Below are 23,718 nucleotides of genomic sequence, written 5' to 3' on the forward strand. Positions count from 1 at the left end.
AGGGGGAAGAGCTAATTGCCTGAAAGCTAATTGTAAGGAGTTTCTGCTTGGTGTGGAGGCGGTTGGGCAAACATTGGAGGAGGTTTTTGAGGAATAATACTAAGGTTACAGCTTATAAAACAGAATGGTGGTGTTCATTCATTCAATCATTCATTTACTGAGAGCATACCATGTACAGAGCACTGTACTAAGAGCTTGGGAGAGTACAATACAACAATAAACAGGCACATTCCCAGCCCACAATGAGTTTACAGTCTAGATGAGGAAAGACAAACAAGAATACAAATAAATAAAATTACAGATATGTACACAAGTGCTGTGGGGCTGGGAGGGAGGAATAACAAAAGGAACAAGTCAGGGTGACACAGAAGGGAGTGAGGAAAGGTGGGACTTAGTTTGGGTAGGTCTCTTGGAGGAGATGTGTCTTCAATAAGGCTTTGAAGGGGGGGAGAATAACTGTCTGCCAGATTTGAGGAGGGAAGTTGTTCCAGGCCAGAGGCAGGACATGGGCTGGGGTCGATAGCGAGATAGGCAAGGCTGAGGCACAGTGAGAAGGTTAGCACCAGGAGAGTGAAGTGTGCAGGCTGGGCTTTAGGAGAGAAACGAGGTGAGGTAACAGAGGGCAAGGTGATGGAGTGCTTTAAAGTCAGTGGTGAGGAGTTTTTTGTTTGATGCAGAGGTGGATGGGCAACAACCGGAGTTTTCTGAGGAGTGAGGTGACTTGTCCTGAAAGTATTCTTAGAAAAATGGTGCAGGCAGCAGAGTAAAGTATGGACTGGAGTTGGGAGAGACAAGAGGCTGGGAGGTCAGCAAGGAGCCTGATCCAGTAACCCAGGAAGGATAGGATGAAGGACTATATTAATGTGATAGCAGCATAGATGGAGAGGAATGGGCAGATTTTAACTATGTTGTGAAGGTGAGACCAACAGGATTTAATGATGGATTGAATCTCTGGGTTGAATGAGAGAGAAGAGTCAAGGATAATGCCAAGGTTTGGGCTTGTGAAACAGGAAGGATGGTGGTGCCACCTACAGTGATTGGAAAGTCAGGGGGAGGAGAAGGTTTGGGTGGGAAGATAAGGAGCTCTGTTTTGGACATGTTAAGCTTGAGCTTACCAGAGGACATCCAAGTAGAGATGTCTTGAAGGCAGGAGGCAATGTGAGACTGGAGAGAGGGAGAGAGATCAGGTGCTGTCTACAGTAATAAGAAAATTGGGGGGAGGATGGGGTTTTAGTGAGAAGATGAGGAGTTCTGTTTTGGATTCGTTTAGTTTGAGGCATGGGCAGGACAGCTAAATAGCTATGTCCTGCAGGTAGGAGGAAATGCAAGACAGTAGAGAAGAGAAGTCAGGGCTGGAGAGGTGACTTTTGCAATCATTCATGTAGAGATGATAATTGAAACTGTAGGAGTGAATGAGTTCTCCGAAGGAGCAGGTATAGATGGAGAATAGAATAGACCTAGAACTGAGCCTTGAGAGATCCCTACAGATGGAGGGTGGGATGCAGAGGAGGAGCCATCAAAAGACATTTACAAGAAACGGACTGAGAGGTAGAAGGAGAACCAGGCTTGTATCAGTGAAGCCAAGGTTAGATAGTGTTTCCCAGGAGAAGGGGGTGATTCACAGTGTCAGAGGTAGCCGAGAGGTCAAGGAAGATTAGGATGGAGTAGAGGCAGTTGGATTTGACTAGAAGGAAGTCATTGTTGACTGTGAAGGGGAGGGGAAGGAAGCCAGATTACAGGGGATCAAAGAGAGAATTAGAGGAAAAGAAATGGAGACGCAGTATGGTCTAGGGGATAGGGCACAGGCCTCGGAGTCAGAAGGACCCAGGGTCTAATTCCTGCTCTGCCACTTTTCTGCAGTGTGACTTGGTTAAGTCCTTTAACTTCTCTGTGCCTCAGTTATCTCATCTGGAAAATGAGGATTAATATTGAGATTCCCACGTGGGACACGGACTGCATCTAACTTGATTAGCCTGTATCTACACCAGAACTTAGTAGAGTGCCTTGCACAAGTAAGCACTTAACAAATACCATAAAAACAAAAAAGTGACATCAGTAGGTATAAACAACCCACTCAGGGAGGTAGGAGTTTACAACTTGTCAAAGGAGTTTGAAAAAGAATGGCAGGAGGGAGATGGGGCAGTAACTGGAGAATGCTGTGGGGTCAAGGGAAGGGTTTTTTTTAAAAGTAAGGGTATACATGGGCATACTTTATAGCAGTGTCGAAGGAGTCATTGGAGGGTGAGCAGTTGAAGATGGCAGTCAGAGAGGGAAGAAGAGAGGATCAAGAGTTTGAATAAGGTGCGAAGGATTAGTGTTGGAGGATGGTGTTGGAGTTCCTGTATAATACTTTATACAAGATACTATATTATAATAATTGTGGCTTTCTTGATCTCCAAGGAGCTTGAATAAATTCTTAAGTGAGAGAGCCACACTAGAATACTAGGGGAAAGTTAAGGCTATTGGGGTGTTCCTCCAAAGCCACAGAGTTGGAAGGGATGTAGCCCATCCATTACGTTTTCTCTCCAAGTCCTGACAAATATGAGGAGAGTGGGCCATTGGTCTAACCCAGTTTTCAGTCAGTCATTGGTGTCATTTATTGCATTTCTACTAGGTGCTAGACACTGTACTGAGCACTTGGGAGAGTACAACAATAGGTAGATGCAAGATTAATTATCCCTACCTCAAGAAGCTAACAGTCTAATGGAGGAGACAGTAATGGTATCATTTTTGATTTATGTTTTCATGGTTAAAAATATTCCTGGTTTCCCCTCCTTTCAGACCAGGTGCTGGGCAAGTCCCAACCTCCTAGCTTTGGACCTCTCATTTCAAAAAAAAAAAAAAGAAAGAAAGAAAGAAAAAAAGACCCCAAGGTTCTATAAACTTCCTCCCATTTATAATCCTGGGGTTGCTAAAGAGGAATGCTTTGTTTCTTCACTTATAATCAATCCAGTCCCTACATATTTTATTTAAAATAACTTAATCATTTAAAATTAGTGAGCTTCATACTCATTTCTGCTGCTTATGCGGGCCCCACAGGATTTCAGTTTTCTCTGAAAGTTTCCCTCTTGGACGAAAACTACCTTGCCACCCTCAGGTCCTGATTTAACTATCCTGAGCCTGGAAAGCCCTGGGGTAAGTTCCTTCTGAAGTCTTTGCCAGCACCTCCTTCCTGCTGGTGCTTGTCTTCATACTTCTTAAAGTGACTGTGGAATTCCTCAACCAAAAGGGGAGATGGAGTGTCCCACTTAAGACCTTTCTGGGAAAACCCCCAAGTTTGGCTCAAAATTTGAATTTGAAGAGCTAAGAGGAACTGAGTGAACGTCTTGAAGCATTTGACCCTTTTTTTGGAGAACACCAGTCACCCCAAACTCAAGCATTCTTCACTAAATTATACGACTGGGTTACTTTACAGCTGGGCTTTGAAAACAGTCATCCTCCAGGAAACAAAACTACAAGAAATGTTTTCAGTTACGGATAACAAGCTTGACATGGTAAAGAAAAGACAGCAGCTGGCAATCTGTATAGCTTACGCACAAGAGACACCATCTAAACCACTTTAAACAATTTTTATTTGTTTGGTTTGGGGTTGTTTTTTACTTTGAGCCTATTGAAGCAACACAGGAACTTCAAGCCAATGCTTTTCCCTTCCCAGTTTTCTCCAAACATTTTCTTTTTCCCTGTGTGAATTGGAAATGATTAAGGTATCTTGGTGGTCTTCCAAAATTGACTTCTCTGCCTTGCTGTTGATGTTATAAAAGCTTTGGAGATAAGATGTGTTTGCTTATTCCTAGTATCCAAGAGAAATATTAAACCAGGAGCATTTGTGCTGGCAAAAGTGGTCTCCTGAACTCAGAACATTCTCAGTTAAATGATAAACCATGGAGCCAGGTTCAAATTGATTCCTTAACTTGCAATGTTCCTTTAATGCAGAATGTGTGCTTGTGAAGGGAGACAGAAGAGCAGAGAGGAGAATGTAATGGAAATATTTCTATGATCCAGCCATTTAGGAATAGTTGATGCTGCCAGAAACACCAAAGTAATAGCGGAATGATCCCCCAAAAATCATCTCAATAAAGACAGCCAATGAAAAATTAGCGATTTTCCAGAATTTTATGGAATTCAATACAGAGATAATCTGGATTTTTTTATAAGGAACCATTGGAGATCCATCACAATTCATACTGGATTTCTAGGAAAAATTTCTGCTGCCCAAATTCCTTCTGAGATTCGCAAACTTTTCCTAATCCTTCTGTTTCACAGTGGAGCAGAGGGGAGCCAGGGACCATAATATTCCTAGAACCTGATGGTGAGCACTGAGAAAATGATAGCCAAAGAAAACTGAGCATCACTCTTCTAAGGACCATCCATCTGGCAGAGAGTCATTTGGAAAGTGAGCGTGCTGCCCCTTCTCACACCATTGAAGTAGCCTTGAACTTCCCCCTTGAACTTCAACTCTGCTTAGCTTTTCACACTGTCTGTTGGGAGCTGGCCAGATTAAGGCTTTATGAGCCTTGGGCAATTGGAACCTTGGCAGCAAAGCCCCTAAGAATCCAGTTTTCTCTCTTCCATCTTCAGGAATGGGTCCCTCTACTGTAATGAGAAAATCATGTTGGTATTTGAGCGCTACTTATGTGCCAAGTCCTGGGTTAAACACTGGTGTAAGTAGAAGATAATCAGATTGGACACAGATCCTGTCCCATACAGAGCTCACATTCTACGGTGGATGAGAAGGAGATCAGGTTTTTTATCTCCATTTTGGATAAAGGAAATAATAATAACAACTGTGGTATTTGTTAAGCACTAGCTATGTGCCAGACACTGTATTTAGCTCTGGGGTGGATACAGGCAAATTAGGTTGGACACAGTCCCTGTCCCACATAGGGTGCACAGTTTCAGTCTCCGTGTTACAGATGAAGTAACTGAGGCCCAAAGAAGCGAAATGACTTGCCCAAGGTCACACTGTAGACAGGAGGTGAAGCTGGGATTAGAATCCTTAACTTCTGACTTCCAGGGCCTAGCTCTAACCATTACACTGTGAAACTAGTTTCACCATCTTACACTGCTGAGCTGTTTTTAGCCCAGAGCTGTGGTGGAGGTAAAAGTAGGGGATGGAGGGGAGAGTGATTTTCTGTCAGAAGAGAAACTGCCCCTCTTTCCTTTCACCTTTCCCCATACTCATCACTCCCCTCTTCCTTACCTCCTCCCCTGCATACCCCCTCATCCCCTGCCCTCCACAGTCCATGGACTCTGCTGAGCCCAAGTCTGTGCCTATTTCCCCCAGTCAATAAAGAGATCTTTGGCATATGGTCATTAGAATGGAAATAGACACAGAGAAAGGATGGGGAAAGAACTTGAATAAACCAAGCCATTTATGATATATTACTTATAGAAGCAAGGGGAAGGGGGAAGACTAGTGGGAACAAGGACAACTGGATTCTCTTCTGGCTCACTGTAGTGCTTTAGGGAAATCCCTTAGGGAGCTGATGGCAAATGTGGGATACCTCGACTTATAAACTAGGCATTTTAGGTAGTGCACAAAGGCAGGAATAGAGAACATTCTTCTAATGATACCTCTGGACAGAGTGTGTTTGTGTTGGAATTAATCAATCAGTGGTATTTATTGATCTCTTTCTGTGTGCAGAGCAATGTATTAAGCACTCAAAAAAGTACAATATAAGAGTTTGCAGAGGAGGAGACAAACATGAAAATAGATTATGGGGTAGGAGAAATAGTAGGGCATAAGAATATTTATGTAAGTATTGTGGGGCAGTGAGTATCAAGGGGCTTTTGGGAAACACAGCCAAGTGCACAGTTGATGCAAAGAGTAGGGTAGACAGGAGAAATAAAGGGCATAGTCTGGGAAAGCTTCTTGGAGGAAATGTGATTTTAGGAGAGTTTTGAGGTGGATTGTTGGATATGAAGGGGGAGAGAGTTTCAGGCTGGAAAGAAAACATGGGCAAGCGGTCAGTGGATAGACAATAACAATTAATAATTATACTATTTATTAAGCACTTTCCATGGGTCAAGCACTGTTCTAAGTGCCGGGGGATGATAACCAGGTTGGATAAAGTCCCCGTCCCATATGGGATTCAGAGTCTAAGTAGGAGGGAGAGTAGGTATTGAATAGGTATTTTACAGTTGAGGAAACTGAGGCTCACAGAAGTGAAGTGACTTGCCCAAAGTCACACAGCAAGCAAGTGGCAGAGCTAGGAATAAAACCAAGGTCTTTCTGACTCCCAGGCCTGTCTCTTTCATTCATTCATTCAGTCGTATTTATTGAGCGCTTACTATGTGCAGAGTACTGTACTAAGCGCTTGGGAAGTACAAGTTGGCAGCATTTAGAGATGGTCCCTATGCAACAATGGGCTCACTTTCCAGTAGGTTAATAGGTACGAAGAGGAGGTTGGTGTTAAAGGAGTTGTGTGTGTTGGTTGGCTTGTAGTAGGAAATCAGTGAGGTAAGGTAGGAGGGAGAGAACTGATTAAGTACCTTAAAGCTGATGGAAAAGACTTTCTGCATGATGTAGGGGTGAACAGTCCCCCACTGGAGGTTTTCTGAGAGATGGGAAGATGTGGAATAAACAGTTTTTCAGAAAAATGATCCAGCCAGCAGGATGAAGTATGGACTGGAGAGGGGAGAGACAGGAGGCAGGGAGGTGAGTGAGGAAGCTGATGCAGAAATTCAGGAGGGTTAGGATAAGTGCTTGGATTAACATGATAGCAGTTTAGTTGGAGACACTTAACATTTGGATAAGACATTTAATTCCCTTCTGAAATCTCTTGTCCCCGCCCAACCACCTCTTTTCCCTAATGACTTGGCTACTTACTTCATCAACAAAATTGAAACCATCAAGCGTGATCTCCCTAGAATTTTCCCTGCTCCTCTCCAATCCCCCTTCGTCCTCCACCCTCTTCGACTCTCCCCATGTTCCTTACACTAACTCAAGATGAAATCTCTTGCCTCCTTTCTAAATCTACCCTTCCACCTGTGCTTCTGACTCCATCCCTTCATACCTTTTTAAAACACTTGCCTCCTCCCTTCTTCCCTCCTAGACTGCCATCTTCAATTGCTCACTTTCTAGTGGCTTCATCCTCACTGTCTTCAACATGTTTATGTGTCCCCTATCTAAAAAAAACCCTCCCTTGACCCCATAGCTCCCTCGAGCTTTCACTCCATTTCCCTCTTACCATTTTTTAAAGGCATTTATTAAGCACTTACTATGTGCAAAGCACTGTTCTAAGCGTGGGGAGGTTACAAGGTGATCAGGGTGTCCCACGGGGGGCTCACAGTCTTAATCCCCATTTTACAGATGAGGTAATTGAGGCATAGAGAAGTTAAGTGACTTGCCCAAAGTCACACAGCTGACAATTGGTGGAGCCAGAATTTGAACCCATTACCTCTGACTCCAAAGCCCATGCTCTTTCCACTGAGCCACGCTGCTATTTACCTCCAAACTTCTTGAGAGAGTTGTTTACAACTGCTGTCTCCACTTCCTATCCTTCAATTCTCTCCTAGATCTCCTTCAATCTGACTTTGGCCTCCTTCACTCCACAGAAACAGACCTCTCTAAGGTAATCGATGACCTTTTTCTTTCCAAATCTAAAGGCCTCTACTCCATCCTAATCCTCCTAAAACTCTTAGCCTCCTTTAACATTGTAGACTACCCCCTTCTCCTTGAAACTTTGTCCAAGCTTGGATTCACTGACACTGTCCTCTCTCGATTCTCCTCCTATCTTTCTAACCACTTCTTCTCATTCTCTTTTACTGGATCCTCCTCTGCCTTCCATCCTCTGTCAGTAGGAGTCCCTCAAGGCTCAGTTCTAGGTTCTCCATCTATACTCCCTCCCTTGAAGAACTCATTCACTCCCATGGATTCAATTACCATCTCTATGCAGATGATTCCCAAATCTACATCTCCAACTCTGACCTTTCTCCTTCCCTGCAATCTCACATTTCCTCCTGCCTTCAAGACATATCTACATGGATGTTCCCCCCCAGCACCTCAAATTAAACATGCCCAAAACTGAACTTTTTATCTTCCCACCCAAACCCTGTTCTCCCCATGTCTTTCCCATCACTGTAGACAAGACCACTATCCTCCCTCCCTCAAAAGCCCTTAACCTTGGAGTTGTCCTCAATTCATCTCTCTCTGTCCACCCACATATTCAATCGGTCACTAAATTCTGCCAGTCCTACCTTCACAACCTGGCTAAAACCCACCCTTTCCTCTTCATCCAAACTGCTACCTTGCTGAGCCAAGCATTTAGCCTCCTCCTGACCTCCCAGCCTCCTGTCTCTCCCCTCTCCAATCCAAACTTCACTCTGCTGCATGAATCATTTGTTAACAAAAACGTTCAGCTCAAGTCTCCCCACTCCTTAAGAACCTACAATGGCTGTCCATCCACCTCCACATCAAACAGAAAGTCTTTATCACTGGCTTTAAAGCACTCAGTCAGCTTGCCCCACCCTACCTCATCTAATTTCCTACTACAGCTCCTATAGTGCCTGCTTTCTCACTGTGCCCGGATCTTGTCTATCTCACCACCAACCCCTTTCCCATATCAGCCACCTAACCTGGGACTCCCTTCCCCTCCATATATGCCGGACCACCTCTCTCTGCATCTTCAAAGCATTACTAAGGTCCCATCTCCTCTTAAGAGGCCTTCCCCAATTAAACCCTCTTTTCCTCAACTCACTCTCCCTTCTGCCTCATCTATGCACTTGGACTTGTGACCACAGGACACTTGATATTCTCCCCACCCCCAAACTCACAGCACTTATGTACATATCTTTGAATTATATATTATAAATTACTTGTGTTAATGTCTGCATCCCCCTCTAGATTGTAAGCTTGTTATGGGCAGGATACATGTCTGCTAATTCTGTTGCATTGTACTCTCCCAAGGGCTTATTACCATGTAATAGTAAGTGCTCAATAAATAGGATTGATTGATAGTTTGAGAGGAAAGGGAGGATTTTAGCAGTATTGTGAACATAGAACTGACAGGATTTTGTGACATACTGAATGGGTTTGGGTTTGGGTGGGAAGATGAGGAGTTCTGTTTTGGCTGGGTAAAATTTGAAGGATGGCAGGACATCCACTGTACAAGTGAATGAAGTTGGACACAATGAATGCTAAAATGGAAGTTTTCCTTAATGTGGGGTTCTTACAGAAAGCAACCACTGCATTATAGGAGAACTGAGGGTATGTTATTATGTGTGTTTTCAGTCCAGTCCTCTTTAAACAACCCAGGGTGGAGAATTGAGATCCCCCTTTTCCCCTGCACCATTCCTGACTTGTGCAGCATCTCAGGCTAAGGATAAGGAAGGGGCTGTGGTGCTAAGGCTGGGTTGGTAGGGATATAACTCTCACTTTCTCCCCATGGGTGATTGCCCCAGAGAGCTTCTAGAACAGGCTCCCATGCAGGAAAATACTGAAACACCCTTGGAATCCCTTAGAAGCAACATCCTGGGAGACAAAAGGCCTAGGTTCTTATCAGGCTCCACCACTTAACTGCTTTGTGCCCTTGGGCAACTCACTTAACTTCTCTATGCCTCAGTTCCCTCATCTGCAAAATGGGGATTCGACACCTGTTCTGTGGGACCTGATTTTCTTATAGGTACTCCGGCACTTAGGATAGTGTTTGGCACATAGTAAACTATTATGATTATTATTATCATTACTATTACTCAGACTCACTGAAGTCAACTTCAGTTTGGCACACCTGTGTCGTGCAGCCCCAGGTCTATGCTATGCCTGGTGGACTGAGGAAAAGGTGCTTAGAAGAGTGCTTTGCACATAGTAAGCACTTAATAAATGTCATTATTATTATAAAAGGCCTGTTCTAATCGGGAAACCAATTAGGAGGGAATCTCCTTGGGGTGAGGGATTAAGGCTTCTAGGGACCAAGTCTTCTACTTGTATCGTATGCTCCTGAGAGCTTAGTTCAGTGCTCTACACACAGTAGACACCCAGTATGTACTGAATAATAACAACAATTATTATAATTATAGTATTTGTTAAGCACTTACTATGTGCCAGACACCGTACTAAGCGCTGGAGTGGTTACAAGCAAATCAGGTTGGACACAGTCCCTGTCCCACATAGGGCTCACAGTCTTATTCCCCATTTTAGAGGTGAGGTAACTGAGACACAAAGAAGTGAAGTGACTTCCCCAAGGCCACACAGCAGACAAGTGGTGGAGCCAGGATTAGAACCCATGACAGAGCACTGTACTAAGCTCTTGGGAAGGTACAATACAACAGAGTAGTCAGACAAGAACTTACAGCGATAAATGGTTCCATTCAGAGCTCAATCATCTGTGTTTGAATTTCTCTGTGTGTTTACTCAAGCCTCCTCTTGTACTGTAATCAAAATTGTTTTTCATCCTTTTTCTATTTAACTACATAAAGGAGGCTGGGTCTCTCTATGGCAAAGGTTAGGAAAGTTTGAACCAATATGTATTTGCTATCTGCTGCTCTAATCAAACAGAAACTAACACTTTGGCATAGTTATTGGAACCAATATATTTTTATCCAAATGCCTCTCGTCTCTTCACCCGCTCATGGTCATCATCATCATCATCAATCGTATTTATTGAGCGCTATGTGCAGAGCACTGTACTAAGCACTTGGGAAGTACAAATTGGCAACATATAGAGACAGTCCCTACCCAACAGTGGGCTTACAGTCTAAAAGGGGGAGACAGAGAACAAAACCAAACATACTAACAAAATAAAATAAATAGAATAGATATGTACAAGTAAAATAAATAAATAGAGTAATAAATATGTACAAACATATATGCTTATATACAAGTGCTGTGGGGAAGGGAAGGAGGTAAGATGGGGGGGATGGAGAGGGGGATGAGGGGGAGAGGAAGGAAGGGGCAATGGTGAATTAGCAGCATCCACCCTATTTTTATTGTAATGTGCACACAAAAAATTCTAAAAGTGTTTGACTCAAGCTGATGGGTTTACCGGAACCACATGGTTTGGAGCAGACTGGACTTGCTAACGGGGCAGCTGGGGAAGAAACTATCTAGTTTCATTGGAAAGCAGGGGACAAGCTGTCTTACTGCTTTCCTCACTCTTGTGCCCATCCCCAGAGAGTCCCCTTGAACCAGAAACCTGATGACAAAGTCTCTGAAGCAATTTTCCTCATTCTGATTTATCCAAAACCAAATCTTTCCTGAATTCCATCAAGAAGGCAGGATCCCTGGTCAGTTGATTTTCCTCTCCTCCAACGTCTTCTTTGAAATATTCAAAGTGCCTCTCCAAGTAATAGTGGTGTGTTCATCTTCTAACATTCTGTTGTCCATTCAGAATCTACTCTTTATCTCCCTCCTCCTTTCTCCTCCTTTGCCCACGCCCTGCCAGGGTCCTGCCCTTTGGAAACTGCTTCCCTCTCAGTCCACCTCCTTCCTTTTCCACGGTCCTGCACAGACCCCCGCTGAGGGGGATGAATGGGGTGGTCCCGCTCTGAAGAGTTGGTCTGCATCTCCCACGGATTAGCCCTCATCGGGGTTTGCAACAGGACCTGACTCAGGAAGGAGATGACCGCAGGTTTGGGGGGTGAATTAGAGAAAGTGCCCAAGCAGCTTCCATCCCAGGAAAAAGCAGGGAAAGAAAACAAAGCTCTGGAGTGGATTGGGAGATTGCTGGTTCAATCTTGGTGGAGGATCTAGAGATCCAACTGCTTCAGCAGAGGGATCTGGGTGGAAAAGGAACCGTCCTTCTAAGCTCATCTTCTGACTTTCTAGGGAGTCCATTTGCCTCTCGGGGCCCAACCACCTCTCTACTTGTTTTGTGGTGTTGTCTGTCTCCCCCTTCTAGACTGTGAGCCCGTTGTTGGGTAGGGACCGTCTCTATATGTTGCCGATTTGTACTTCCCCAGCGCTTAGTCTAGTGGTCTGCACACAGTTAAGCACTCAATAAATGTGAATGAATGAATTTCCCTGTAAAATGCGGGGAGAATTATTCCTGTCCCTCGGACACCCAGAGAATGAATAGGTTTGAAAAACGTTGGACATGGGCTGGATCCAGCATCCTGAGGGCTCTGATTGTCTCCATCCCACATGGGAGATTTGGCAAGAACCACCCCCCCAGCCCCAACCTTGTTGAACTTGAAACCGGGAGGTGGGACAGGAAGGTACCAGGGCCGCTTCAGGCCAGGGGTGCCTTCCTCGTGCTTCACTCCTACACACGCCACAGTCACGCGTGGTGCCCCCGGAAAATGTTAATTTCCCCCCATCCTCAGTCCAGCCCCCAAAGCTCCTTTATTCATTCATTTGATCGTACTTATTAAGCGCTTACTGGCTTAATGTGTGCAGAGCACTGTTCTAAGCACTTGGGGAAGTACAGTACAGAAATAAAGAGTCACAATCCCTGCCACAACAAGCTCACAGTCTTTGGGGGGGAGGAGGGGAGGAGGGGTGAAGAGGGAGGAGAAAGAGCCCTGGCTTGGGAGTCAGAGGCCGTGGGTTCTAATCCTGACTCCTCCACTTGTCAGCTGTGTGACTTAGGGCAAGTCACTTAACTTTTCCATGCCTCAGTTACCTCATCTGTAAAATGGGGATTAAGACTGCGAGCCCCACGTGGGGACAACCTGATTCCCTTGTACCTACTCTAGCGCTTAGAACAGTGCTTGGTCCGTAGTAAGCGCTTACCCAATACCACTATCATTGTTGATTGTTACCTCATCTGTAAAATGGGGATTAAGACTGTGAGCCCCACGTGGGGACAACCTGATTCCCTTGTACCTACTCCAGCGCTTAGAACAGTGCTTGGTATGTAGTAAGCGCTTACCCAATACCATTATCATTGTTGATTGTTAAGGCCCTGCTAAGAGCTCATCTCCTCCAGGAGGCCTTCCCAGACTGAGCCCCTTCCTTCATCTCCCCCTCGTACCCCTCTCCATCCCCCCCATCTTACCTCCTTCCCTTCCCCACAGCACCTGTATATATGTTTGTACATATTTTTTACTCTATTTATTTATTTTATTTGTACATATCTATTCTATTTATTTTATTTTGTTAGTATGTTTGGTTTTGTTCTCTGTCTCCCCCTTTCAGACTGTGAGCCCACTGTTGGGTAGGGACTGTCTCTAGATGTTGCCAATTTGTACTTCCCAAGCGCTTAGTACAGTGCTCTGCACATAGTAAGCGCTCAATAAATACGATTGTTGATGATGATGATGATGATGATTGTTACCTCATCTGTAAAATGGGGATTAAGACTACGAGCCCCACGTGGGGACAACCTGATTCCCTTGTACCTACTCTAGCGCTTAGAACAGTGCTTGGTCCTTAGTAAGCGCTTACCCAATACCACTATCATTGTTGATTGTTACCTCATCTGTAAAATGGGGATTAAGACTGCGAGCCCCACGTGGGGGCAACCTGATTCCCTTGTACCTACTCTAGCGCTTAGAACAGTGCTTGGTCCGTAGTGAGCGCTTACCCAATACCACTATTATTGTCGATTGTCACCTTACATCATCATCATCAATCGTATTTATTGAGCGCTTACCATGTGCAGAGCACTGTACTAAGCGCTTGGGAAGTACAAACTGGCAACATATAGAGACAGTCCCTACCCAACAATGGGCTCACAGTCTAAAACCTTACACTCTCCCAAGCGCTTAGTAAGGTGCTCTGCACACAGGAGGTGCTCAACAAATACGACCGAGTGTGAATGTGCGTCTGCGACTTCGCAAGTCAGTGTATGTTTGTGGAAGTAGCCGGCTCCTCCCCGTTTCCCCCCCAGCCGGCAGCCGGTTCTCGGGCCGAGCCAGCTCTGGGGGCTTCCCTCCAGTCCAGCCCGGTGTTGCCAAGGTAAGGGGGGTCCCCTCCGGCCAGAGAGCTTGATCCGAGGGGGAAGGTATTGGCCCGGCCAGCTGCATCTTCATCCTTACATCTGGAGAGCCCTCCCTCCTCTCCCGGCCTTTCCCGGAGGCCTGCATCCTCCCCGCCCCTCACAGCTGGACTCCCCTCTCTCTCCTTCCCTGTCCCTTCCTCTACCCTCCCTTTCCCCCCCCATACACATCTCCCTCTAATAATAATAATGTTGGGATTTGTTCAGCGCTTACTAAGTGCAAAGCACTGTTCTAAGCGCTGGCGTAGATACAAGGCAATCAGGTTGTCCCATGAGGGGCTCCCAGCCTCCATCCCCATTTTACAGATGAGGAATCCCAGAGAAGTGAACTGACTGGCCCAAAGTCACACAGCTGACAGTTGGCGGAGCCGGGATTCGAACCCATTCCCTCTGACTCCAAAGCCCAGGCTCTTTCCACTGAGCCACGCTGCTTCCTCGACATATGTTTGTACATATTTATTACCCTATTTATTTATTTATTTTACTTGTACATATCTATTCTATTCATTTTATTTTGTTAGTATGCTTGGTTTTGTACTTCCCAAGCGCTTAGTACAGTGCTCTGCACATAGTAAGTGCTCAATAAATACGATTGTTGTTGTTGTTGTTGTCTCCCCCTTTTAGACTGTGAGCCCACTGCTGGGTAGGGACTGTCTCTATATGTTGCCAATTTGTACTTCCCAAGCGCTTAGTACAGTGCTCTGCACACAGTAAGCGCTCAATAAATACGATTGATGATGATGATGATCTGGACTCTCCCTGCCCCGCTGCCGACAATGTCCTCGTAGAGATTCAGAATAACCTCTTCCCACCTTCTCTCCTTCTCTTTCTCCTCCTCCCCTCAATCCCCGCCCAGTCCGAACATCTGGATATTTAGGCTGGGAGCCCACTGTTGGGTAGGGACTGTATATGTTGCCGAATTGTACTTTCCAAGCGCTCAGTACAGTGCTGCGCACACAGTAGCGCTCAGTAGAGCACTGTACTAAGCGCTGAAGTAATTTCCCCGGGCCCTGCCTGAAGGGGAGAAAGGATCTGAGCAGTTCCCAACCTCCTTTCCCTCCCCCAACCTCCCGATCCTCCACCCCTGGCTTCCCCTTTCTCCTGCCGTGGGCCGGGAGTAGCCTTCCTCCAGCTGCCAGAAACCTCAGCTGCCTCTTCCTCCTCCTGGAAACAACCAGCAGTTGGGCCATTCGTACTAAAATGAAACGTGGCCGGTTTGTTCTGTGCGCAGCTCTGAAGAGGAAGTCCCACAAGAGTCAGGATCAGGCCTAGCTCTTGGCTGAGATCCTCTGCTTTCCCAGTCCCTTCCAGGGATGAATAACTGTGGACAGCAACTAATAATAATAATAATGACATTTGTTAAGCGCTTACTATGTGCCAAGCGCTGTTCCAAGCACTGGGTGGGGTGATACAGGTAATCAGGTTGTCCCCCGTGGGGCTCACAGTCTTAATCCCCATTTTACAGATGAAGTAACTGAGGCACAGAGAAGTGAAGTGACTTGCTCGAAGTCACACAGCTGACAAGTGGCGGAGCCACGATTAGTGAGACTGGAGAGCTCACCTCCTCCAGGAGGCCTTCCCAGACTGAGCCCCTTCCTTCCTCTCCCCCTCGTCCCCCTCTTCATCCCCCCCATCTTACCTCCTTCCCTTCCCCACAGCACCTGTATATATGTATATATGTTTGTACATATTTATTACTCTATTTATTTATTTATTTTATTTGTACATATCTATTCTATTTATTTTATTTTGTTAGTACGTTTGGTTTTGTTCTCTGTCTCCCCCTTTTAGACTGTGAGCCCACTGTTGGGTAGGGACTGTCTCGATATGTTGCCAATTTGGACTTCCCAAGCGCTTAGTACAGTGCTCTGCACATAGTAAGCACTCCATAAATACGATTGATGACGATGATGATGATGAAGTCTCACCTGCTACGTGGGGGCGACGTGGGGAGGGGGAGGTACAAAGGCCCCCCAGTTGTGACTTTTTTAGACAGAAGGGGAGCTCACTGCCCCAGCACTGATGGGGGTCCCCAGAACCGTAGATTCGCTACCAAAGCTTTCCACCCACCACCTGAGAGTGACCAAACCAAAATGTACGCCTCCTTCGTGTACTGAAGCACCTGGGGGGTGAGGGTACTAAACGTTGCTTTTGAGCAGCTTAGTTTAGTGTCAAACGAAGGGGCCTGGGTGTCAGAGGGCCTGGGTTCTAATGCTGGCTCTGCCACTTGTCTGCTCTGTTACCCTGAGCAAGTCACTATACTCCTCTGTGCCTCAGTTTCCTCACCTACAAAATGGGGGTTCACTCCCTGTTCTTCCTCCTACTTAGACCGTGAGCCCAATGTGAGACAGGAACTGTTTCCAACCTGATTGTTTTTAATCCACCCCAGTGCTTAGCACTGGTCTTAGCCTATAATAAATGTTCAACAAATGCCATTATTTATTTTTATTACTAATTTAAAACTTCAGATCTGTAAACTTCCATAATCTGTGGGCTGGGCTTTAAATCACATTAGGGTCATTTAGAATCTAACAAATCCAATCACCCATTGACTGAGTTTTGGGTTAGGTCCAGCCTGGTTGAGACGGACCAAGACAGTGGGATTGGTTAGGAGAGAAGATGCCTGGTCAGCCGATTGCTCCTGGTATTGGAACTTCTCCTTGATTCTCTCCACCTTCTCAGTCCCCTCATCATTTATAAACTCTTCTCTTAGACAAGGACCCCTGCATAAGGGAAAAAACCAAGAGAAAGATTCACAGCTAACTGCCAGTTGTTTGGCTGGGAGGAGGGAGAAGCTAGGGGAAAGGCATTGACCTGTACCTTAGACTGTAACCAGCAAAAGTAACTGCCAAATATGTGTTTGAGTGTAAACTCCCTGTGGGCAGGAAACATGCCTTGTGGTTGGGTTGTACTTTCCTAGGGCCTTAGTACAGTGCATTCCAATCAGGTGAAATAATCACTATTACTATTACTTAATTACTTTGCCCACATACTGCATCCTACCTAATAAACCTGTATCTGCCCCAGCACATAGAACAGTTCTTGACACATAGTAAGTGCCTACTATTATTATTATTATTACTATTACTATTATTACATGCCTTCCATGGTTACCTTTTAACTCTGTGACAGAGCCTTTTGGTCCCTCAAACAGTTACTGAAGAACTTCCTGATCCTCTAACTCCTTGAATGGCAAATGCCCAGAGCCAGAGATAACTTCTAGTTTCTCCCCCAAATAGATAAGCATTGTGCTAGGTGGGGGCGTCTTGCTGGGAGGTGAAGAGTTGGTGACACGAACTCAAATGTGGTGCTGGGGGGAACCACATGACCTCGATTTTGTCAGAGGAAATAGTTCTGCTGTGTGAGGCTGGGCAGTGTGTAATGATGTAATGCTACTTTGTTCCTGAAATCTTGAACTGTTTTTTTTATTTTTTCTTAAAAGGACAATTGGAATTTTACTCTATTGATTCACCATTCAGGGGAATTTTGCACTCTGTGTCATAATTTCTCACTTCATACCTACTCAAACCCCACCATGACATTTAATCATGCATATCAGATGGTGACTTAAAGATTCCAGTTTGCCCCCACACTCACAAGAAATCCGGCTGTGCACTTCAGTCTCTGGGACCTCACTTCGCACCAGAGTCGTCAGCTGTCCGCTCCCTTCTCCAGCCTGTGTGTCAGTGGGGTTGTGCAGGGAGCCTGCTTTCTCGGGGTAGCTACACATGGCAGCAAGCCTGGACAGACTGAGCCCTAGTGAAGCTTTTTCAGCCCCCGATGAGAATGAGTTCCCCTTTGGATACCCAGCCCACATCTGCCAGGACTCTCCACCATCCAAGTACCTGTGCTGCAGTTGCCAAAACGTGCTGAGAAGGGCCCAGCAGACGCTGTGTGGACACCGCTACTGTGCCGCCTGCCTCTCCTGGATCGTCAGGTGGGTGATCCCGGGGGGTGGGGGCTGGAGGGCTGTCAACTGCCACGGTTTGCGGGTAGGCTTCCGGAGATCTGAGAATGAAGGGCAACAGCATCACCTGCAGATGGAATAGCTGGTTCTGGTACGTGTCCCTAGGCATCTTGCAGACCAGTGCAAGGACTGGCGCAGGCCTGTCTGAAGGGGAAATAAATCATTTTAAGGGAAAAAAACTCTCAGGTGGGAGCAAAAATATCACTGGGCAGGGGCACAGGAGGAGCTGGTGCTGGGCTGGAGTGGGCAAAAATGTTAGTCCCTCTCCTCACTTTCTTTGGGTGGGCTTGGGGGTTTGGAATTTTACCTCACATCCCTGCTGGGTACTAATAGTTTGATGTCACTGTTTCATCCCAGTTTCATGACTGGTTCATGATATCTCCCCACCCAGGGTTTCTATTCCAGTTAGCCTCTGGCGAGCCGCCCGTCTGGGAGGGGCGAAGGTGGGGTGGGGGCAGGTCTGCTTTATTACAAAGGTGGTAGGGCTAAAGGCTCAGGCAGGTCAGCCGACAGTTTGGACCTGCCATCCAGTTTTGTTTACCTCGGGATAAAGCGGTTTAGTGGCTTGTAGCCTTCCCAGGAGCCACCCAGACTGATGCCTTTCTTCGAACTCAGCCCTGAGCTCCGTTAAGAAAACAGGTTTCTAAGTCTGGAGTCAGTTCTTCAGCTGGTCAGGAAGGGCGGGAACATTTCAAAGCTTGGTTGGCTGCTGGCCCTGCCACCCTGACTTGCTCCCCAAGGAGTTCTCCAAGAGATGGGTCAGATGAGGTCAGCTGTAATTCTTAGGTTTTGCAATCTCATTTCAAAAAACATGTGGCATTCACAAGTGTAGATGGTCATACTGAATTGGCTGGTGTAGAGGGATAATGGAGGAAAGAGCCCAGAGATTTCCTTTGTAATTTAGTAGCCAGTATGCCATAGTTTTGCTCACCCTAGGTCCAACCCAGCCCCTACTGAGTTCTCTTTGGGCCTCTGATCATTTTCTCTCAGGGAGACAGGGGTGGTCAGGAGTAGGGCAGGCAAGAAAAAATTATCCAAAGGCTACGACTAAAACTGGGATTGGGAAATATGGATTCCTACAGAGAAAGTGAGAAAGAACCAAGAAATGTCCCTAACTGGGAACAGAATGTTTTCTGGTTTCTGGCAGGGAAGGCCAATGAAGGCTCCCTTGAGATCTGATCTTGTTCTTCCTGGGTCCAGAGATGCAGAGGCATAAGAGCCCTTTCTGGTTCCTGGAGATCACTGAAAACAAACCCTCACTCTCCTGCTGTTGCCTGAAAGAAATTAGGGCAGGTCTACTGAACATCAGGCAGCAGGCAAGAGTAAAACCACCACGGGTGCAACCGCTCTAGAGACTCAGTGGGAGGAGGCAGGGATCCATTCTCAGTAATTTTCTGGTAGGGTGGCCACATATGGCTCTGGACATTACCAGGCATCCAAACACATGTAATGCCAGGCTTTGCATCACATGCAGCATAATCTAGGGATGGACTATGGAACTCCTACCAAAGTCCACCTGAAACTAGAGAGTGTCACTGGGGGTACGCATGGACGCTTACCCTTGAACCAGAGCCACTGTGCTCCCCCATCTAGGACCCCCTGAACCGAGGTACTGCCTCTGAACTCTGGGACTTGGCTGCATGAGCTGAGGCTAGGGGATATTTGATGCTTAAAAATTAAAATGTGAGATGCCCACACCCTATACATGATGGACAGGGCACAGTCCAACTGAGATACTTGGGGTCCTGAGCCCTTTTCTCCCCTCAGGATAGCTCATGTTGGTGGCTGTGAGAATTATGGGGCCTTGCCAGACTAGTTCTGCCCTTGGGCAGTAGATCTAAGGTCCTAATGAAAAATTCAGTATTTTCTGCCTTAGTGGTGGACACCAAAAATCTTGGCCCAGCCACTAATGATTGACCATCGACTTCAGGGAAAGCTCTTAACAGCCTTTAACTCTGACTGCTCTTTTCGATGTCCATTTTGACTATCATTCTGGTATTTTAGACTTTTGTTTGTAAGAGTAGTAATAGAAGCATTTATTGAGTGCCAACTTGTAGCAAGTAGTGCCCTGTACTAAGCAAAAATGATTGTTGTTCCAGAGTATAGCTGGTCAATTTCTGAAGTTGGTCAATTTCAGATTTTTAGATTGAGCAATAATAGGGAGAAGAAAGCTTGAATCACAATTCAAGTGTCCCAAGGGCTTCCCTTCAGCCACCCAGGACAAGGGGGATTTAAATGGATTCCATCTTGTACTTTCTGAGGGTCAGGATAGAATCTTTTTTAACTCATCTGGGTGACCATCACATCGGTCTCCACATGTGGGATGATGCTATTCTTGAAGACAGACTACTGGCCTTTGGTCTGCCCCAAGATGGAATTGCTTATGGTCTATTGTCCTTTTATTTTACCAGAAGCAGCAAGAATCCAATTTGCCAGAAATGCAAGGAGGAGGATCCGCAGGTAGTGAGCGAAGAAAGCTTATTAACGGAAGAAAAGGTATGTCTGCTTATTACGGAAAAGACTTGAAGTTCTGGTCATTTACTCTTCTGAACAAACTTGTAAAACTGAATGACATTAGAGTTACTTCATTAGAAGGTCCATTCCACGTAGTTCACTGGCTGAGATTTTAAACAGAATTCAGTTCCAAGGTTCCTTAAAAGGTTGGGGCCAATATCTCCTTCTTGGCTGTGTGGGGTGAACATTTCTGTGGACCAGGAAGCCTCGTTAAGCAGGCAGAGTGGCTGCTTACTTACGGGGGGCTAATACGCAGGAAGAATGTAACCAAATTGCACGTCTCTCTCCACATCCCTACATCCTCCCTTCCTTGCCTGGCACATTTCTTCTGTGTTTGTTCCTTTTCTAACCTCCTTCAAGATGTGGAACCAATTCACCCGAGTTCTGCATGTATTCATGCGTGTCTACCCTCCCTTAGGGCTGGATGGGAAATAGATTCTTGACCTACCTGAATGTTATTAGTGGACCCATTCCACATTCATTCATTCATTCAATCGTATTTATTGAGCTCTTACTGTGTGCAGAGCACTGTACTAAGCACTTGGGAAGTACAAATCAGCAACTTAAAAAGACAGTCCCTACCTAACAACGGGCTCAACAGGGTTTAGCACAGTGCTTGGGACATGGTGAACTCAATGTGGACAGGGAATGTGCCTACCAACTCTGTTGTATTGTACTCTCCCAAGAACTTAGTACGGTGTTCTGCACATAGTAAGTGCTCAGGAAATATCACTGATGATGATGATGATGATGATGACGGTAAACACATAACAAATACCACAGTTATTATTATTATGATGGTCATTAACTTATGTGCCCCTGGACTCATCCAAAATTTCCATGGGACTTTGAACCATGATTTACATAATGGACAGTTCCAGCTTGCTTGACCAGCTGGTGAGCACAAGGGAACTGGAACACTGAATTGGAGTGCCAACGTGAAGTTTCTTCAGGGACATAATTAAAAACACATTTCAATTCTGGCCCAGTCTTTGTAAATACAGGATGACATGCCTTTAATGACTCTCCAGGAATCAAGAAACTAATGTCTCTGTAAACAAGTGCTGCTCAAACACTTCAGTAGCACTAGCTTCTAGACCCCTCCTTTGCCATTTTCTTCCTCTCTTCTCTCCATACCCACTTCTAGAAACAAGTTGTAAGAGGAATCCAGCTTTCAGGGAACTTTCATATCCCTGTCCATATCCTCCTCCGCTGCTGGACTTTAACCTCCCATTCTTCTGGTATGTCTGTTTCACCTTTCACCATGTTTGCAGTTGTCTACTCCAGGGAACCCATGGGACATCAATCTACAAAGCCCAGATCTGTGACTAGAACAAACTCTGCTGTGCTCCAGAAAAGCAAGGAAGGGGAGAACTGTTTCTCATAGTCTAGAAACCAACCAGGGCAGGGCCAAACTAAACCTTGAGTGCTGCGACATAGGTATGAAGTGTATAATAATCATGTTTTTGGCTTCCTATCTCATCTAGATACTATCAGTTCTATTAACCTTGAGGCAAAGGAGTTGCATTACTCTCCTACATGGTGCTGCCTGCCCCTCCCAAGACAAATGAGGCAAAGTAGAGCAAAGTATGTCAAACTATACTAGTGGAACACTCCATAGAGCAGGGCGGGGAAGGTGTGGACTTAGAGCTATCCAATAGGTGCATAAATATCTGGGTTTAGCAGTGCCTTGTGTCTCCTCCCCCATATATGCATGACCCTAGGAGCCACATATGCCCCCTGTCCAGTGATTACTGCAGAATGCCAGTGTCTTTTGAAGCAGCTGGACTCTTGAACAGGGACCATCCCTCTCTCCCCCACCCCCAACCTCTCCAGTCCTAGGGAAGGGAAGACAGTCAGTCAGTCAATTGTATTTATTGAGCACTTACTGTGTGCAGAGCACTGCTAAGCACTTGGCTAACAGACACATTCCCTGCCCACAATGAGCAAAGGCACATGTAGAGCCCTGGAAAGTAGGAGGAGCGAGGGGGTGACACAAGACATTGTGGTCAGGGGAGACTCACACTCACCTCCACATCCAAATGGGAAGAAATGTTTCTCCAGCTCCCTTTCCTCCCCGATTCTATAATAAAATGAAAAGGTGGCATGAATATGTTCTTTTTCTCCTCTTCCTCCTTCTCCCCCTTCTTCTCCTCTCCTTCTCCCTCCCCCCCTCTTCCTCCTTCTCTTCCTCTTCTTCCTCTTTCATCATTTCTTCCTCCTCTTCCTCCCTGTCATACTGATCTTTCCTCTCCTCCTCCCTCCCACTCCCACTCCTAACTGCAGCCCCTTCTTCCCCATCACTGCACCTCACCATTCCTCCAATTAGAGGACTGTAACTCCTGTAACAGTACTGTAACTGTACAGGACTGTAACTCCCCCTCCAACTTTTCCTCAGGACCTGCCTCTTCCCAAGCCAGCAATGAGTTCCACTATCTCCTCTCACCAAGAAATCTGAGTGAAGAAGGCTGTAGCGCAAATAAAATAGTTAATATCAGACATATCAGACAAGGTCAAGTCCAGATTAGAGCCCGGGTTCTAATTCCGGCTCCACCACTTATCTGCTGTGTGCCCTCAGGCAAGTCACTTAACTTCTCTGTGCTTCTGTTACCTCATTTGTAAAATGGCGATTAAGACTGTGAGCTCCATGTGGAACAGGGACAGAGTCCAGCCTGATTAGATGGACTTTACCCCAGTGCTTAGTACAGTGCCTGATGCATAGTAAGGGCTTAATAAATACCATTAAAAAAGGAAGGATAAAAAAGTCCAGCTCAAAGCATCCTCCAGTTATCCCCAGAGAGTCAGACAGGGGATGGATTTATGTGCAGTTCTGGGTCTAAAATGTCGCATTTTAGCAGGTGGATGATTTGCCTCCACTGTGCCTCTCTCTGTTCTCCTCCTCCCTCTTCCCCAATCTGAAATGCTGCCAGAAACTCCAACTTGAGAAGCAGCTGTGTTATGGTGGCTACAGCATGGATCTAGGAATCAGAAGGACTTTGGTTCTAATCCCAGCTCTGCCACTTGCCTGCTGTGTGTGGCCTTGGGCAAATCACTTAATTTATCTGTGCCTCAGTTCCCTCATCCTAAAATGGTGATTGAGACTATTAGCCCCAGTCTGTCAATTAATGGTATTTATTGAGTGTTTACTATGTGCAGAGCACTGTATTAAGCACTTGGGAGAGTACCACACTACAGAATTAGCAAACGTATTCCCTGCCCATAATGAGTTTACAGTCTAGAGCACTGTACTAAGTGCTAGGGTGGGTACAAGCAAATTGGGGTGGATGCAGTCCCTGTCCGCTGTCCCTGTCTCAATCCCCATTTTACAAATGAGGTAACTGAGGCACAGAGAGTGAAGTG

General features: G+C 45.9%; 1 protein-coding gene across 1 annotated transcript in view; it reads left to right on the top strand.

Annotated features, from left to right (window-relative positions):
• The first annotated feature begins 17,542 nt into the window (after window positions 1–17,542).
• LOC119926939 (TNF receptor-associated factor 1-like) overlaps window positions 17,543–23,718 on the top strand; it is a 44,278-nt gene continuing 38,102 nt past the window's right edge. The window contains exons 1-2 of the mRNA XM_038745413.1: window positions 17,543–17,814; window positions 20,256–20,340. Coding sequence (XP_038601341.1) covers window positions 17,606–17,814; window positions 20,256–20,340 — 294 coding nt within the window. The 5' untranslated portion in view covers window positions 17,543–17,605. The remainder of the gene's footprint in view (window positions 17,815–20,255; window positions 20,341–23,718) is intronic.

Source organism: Tachyglossus aculeatus, chromosome 4 (genome assembly GCF_015852505.1).
Source record: "Tachyglossus aculeatus isolate mTacAcu1 chromosome 4, mTacAcu1.pri, whole genome shotgun sequence".
NCBI lineage: Eukaryota > Metazoa > Chordata > Mammalia > Monotremata > Tachyglossidae > Tachyglossus > Tachyglossus aculeatus.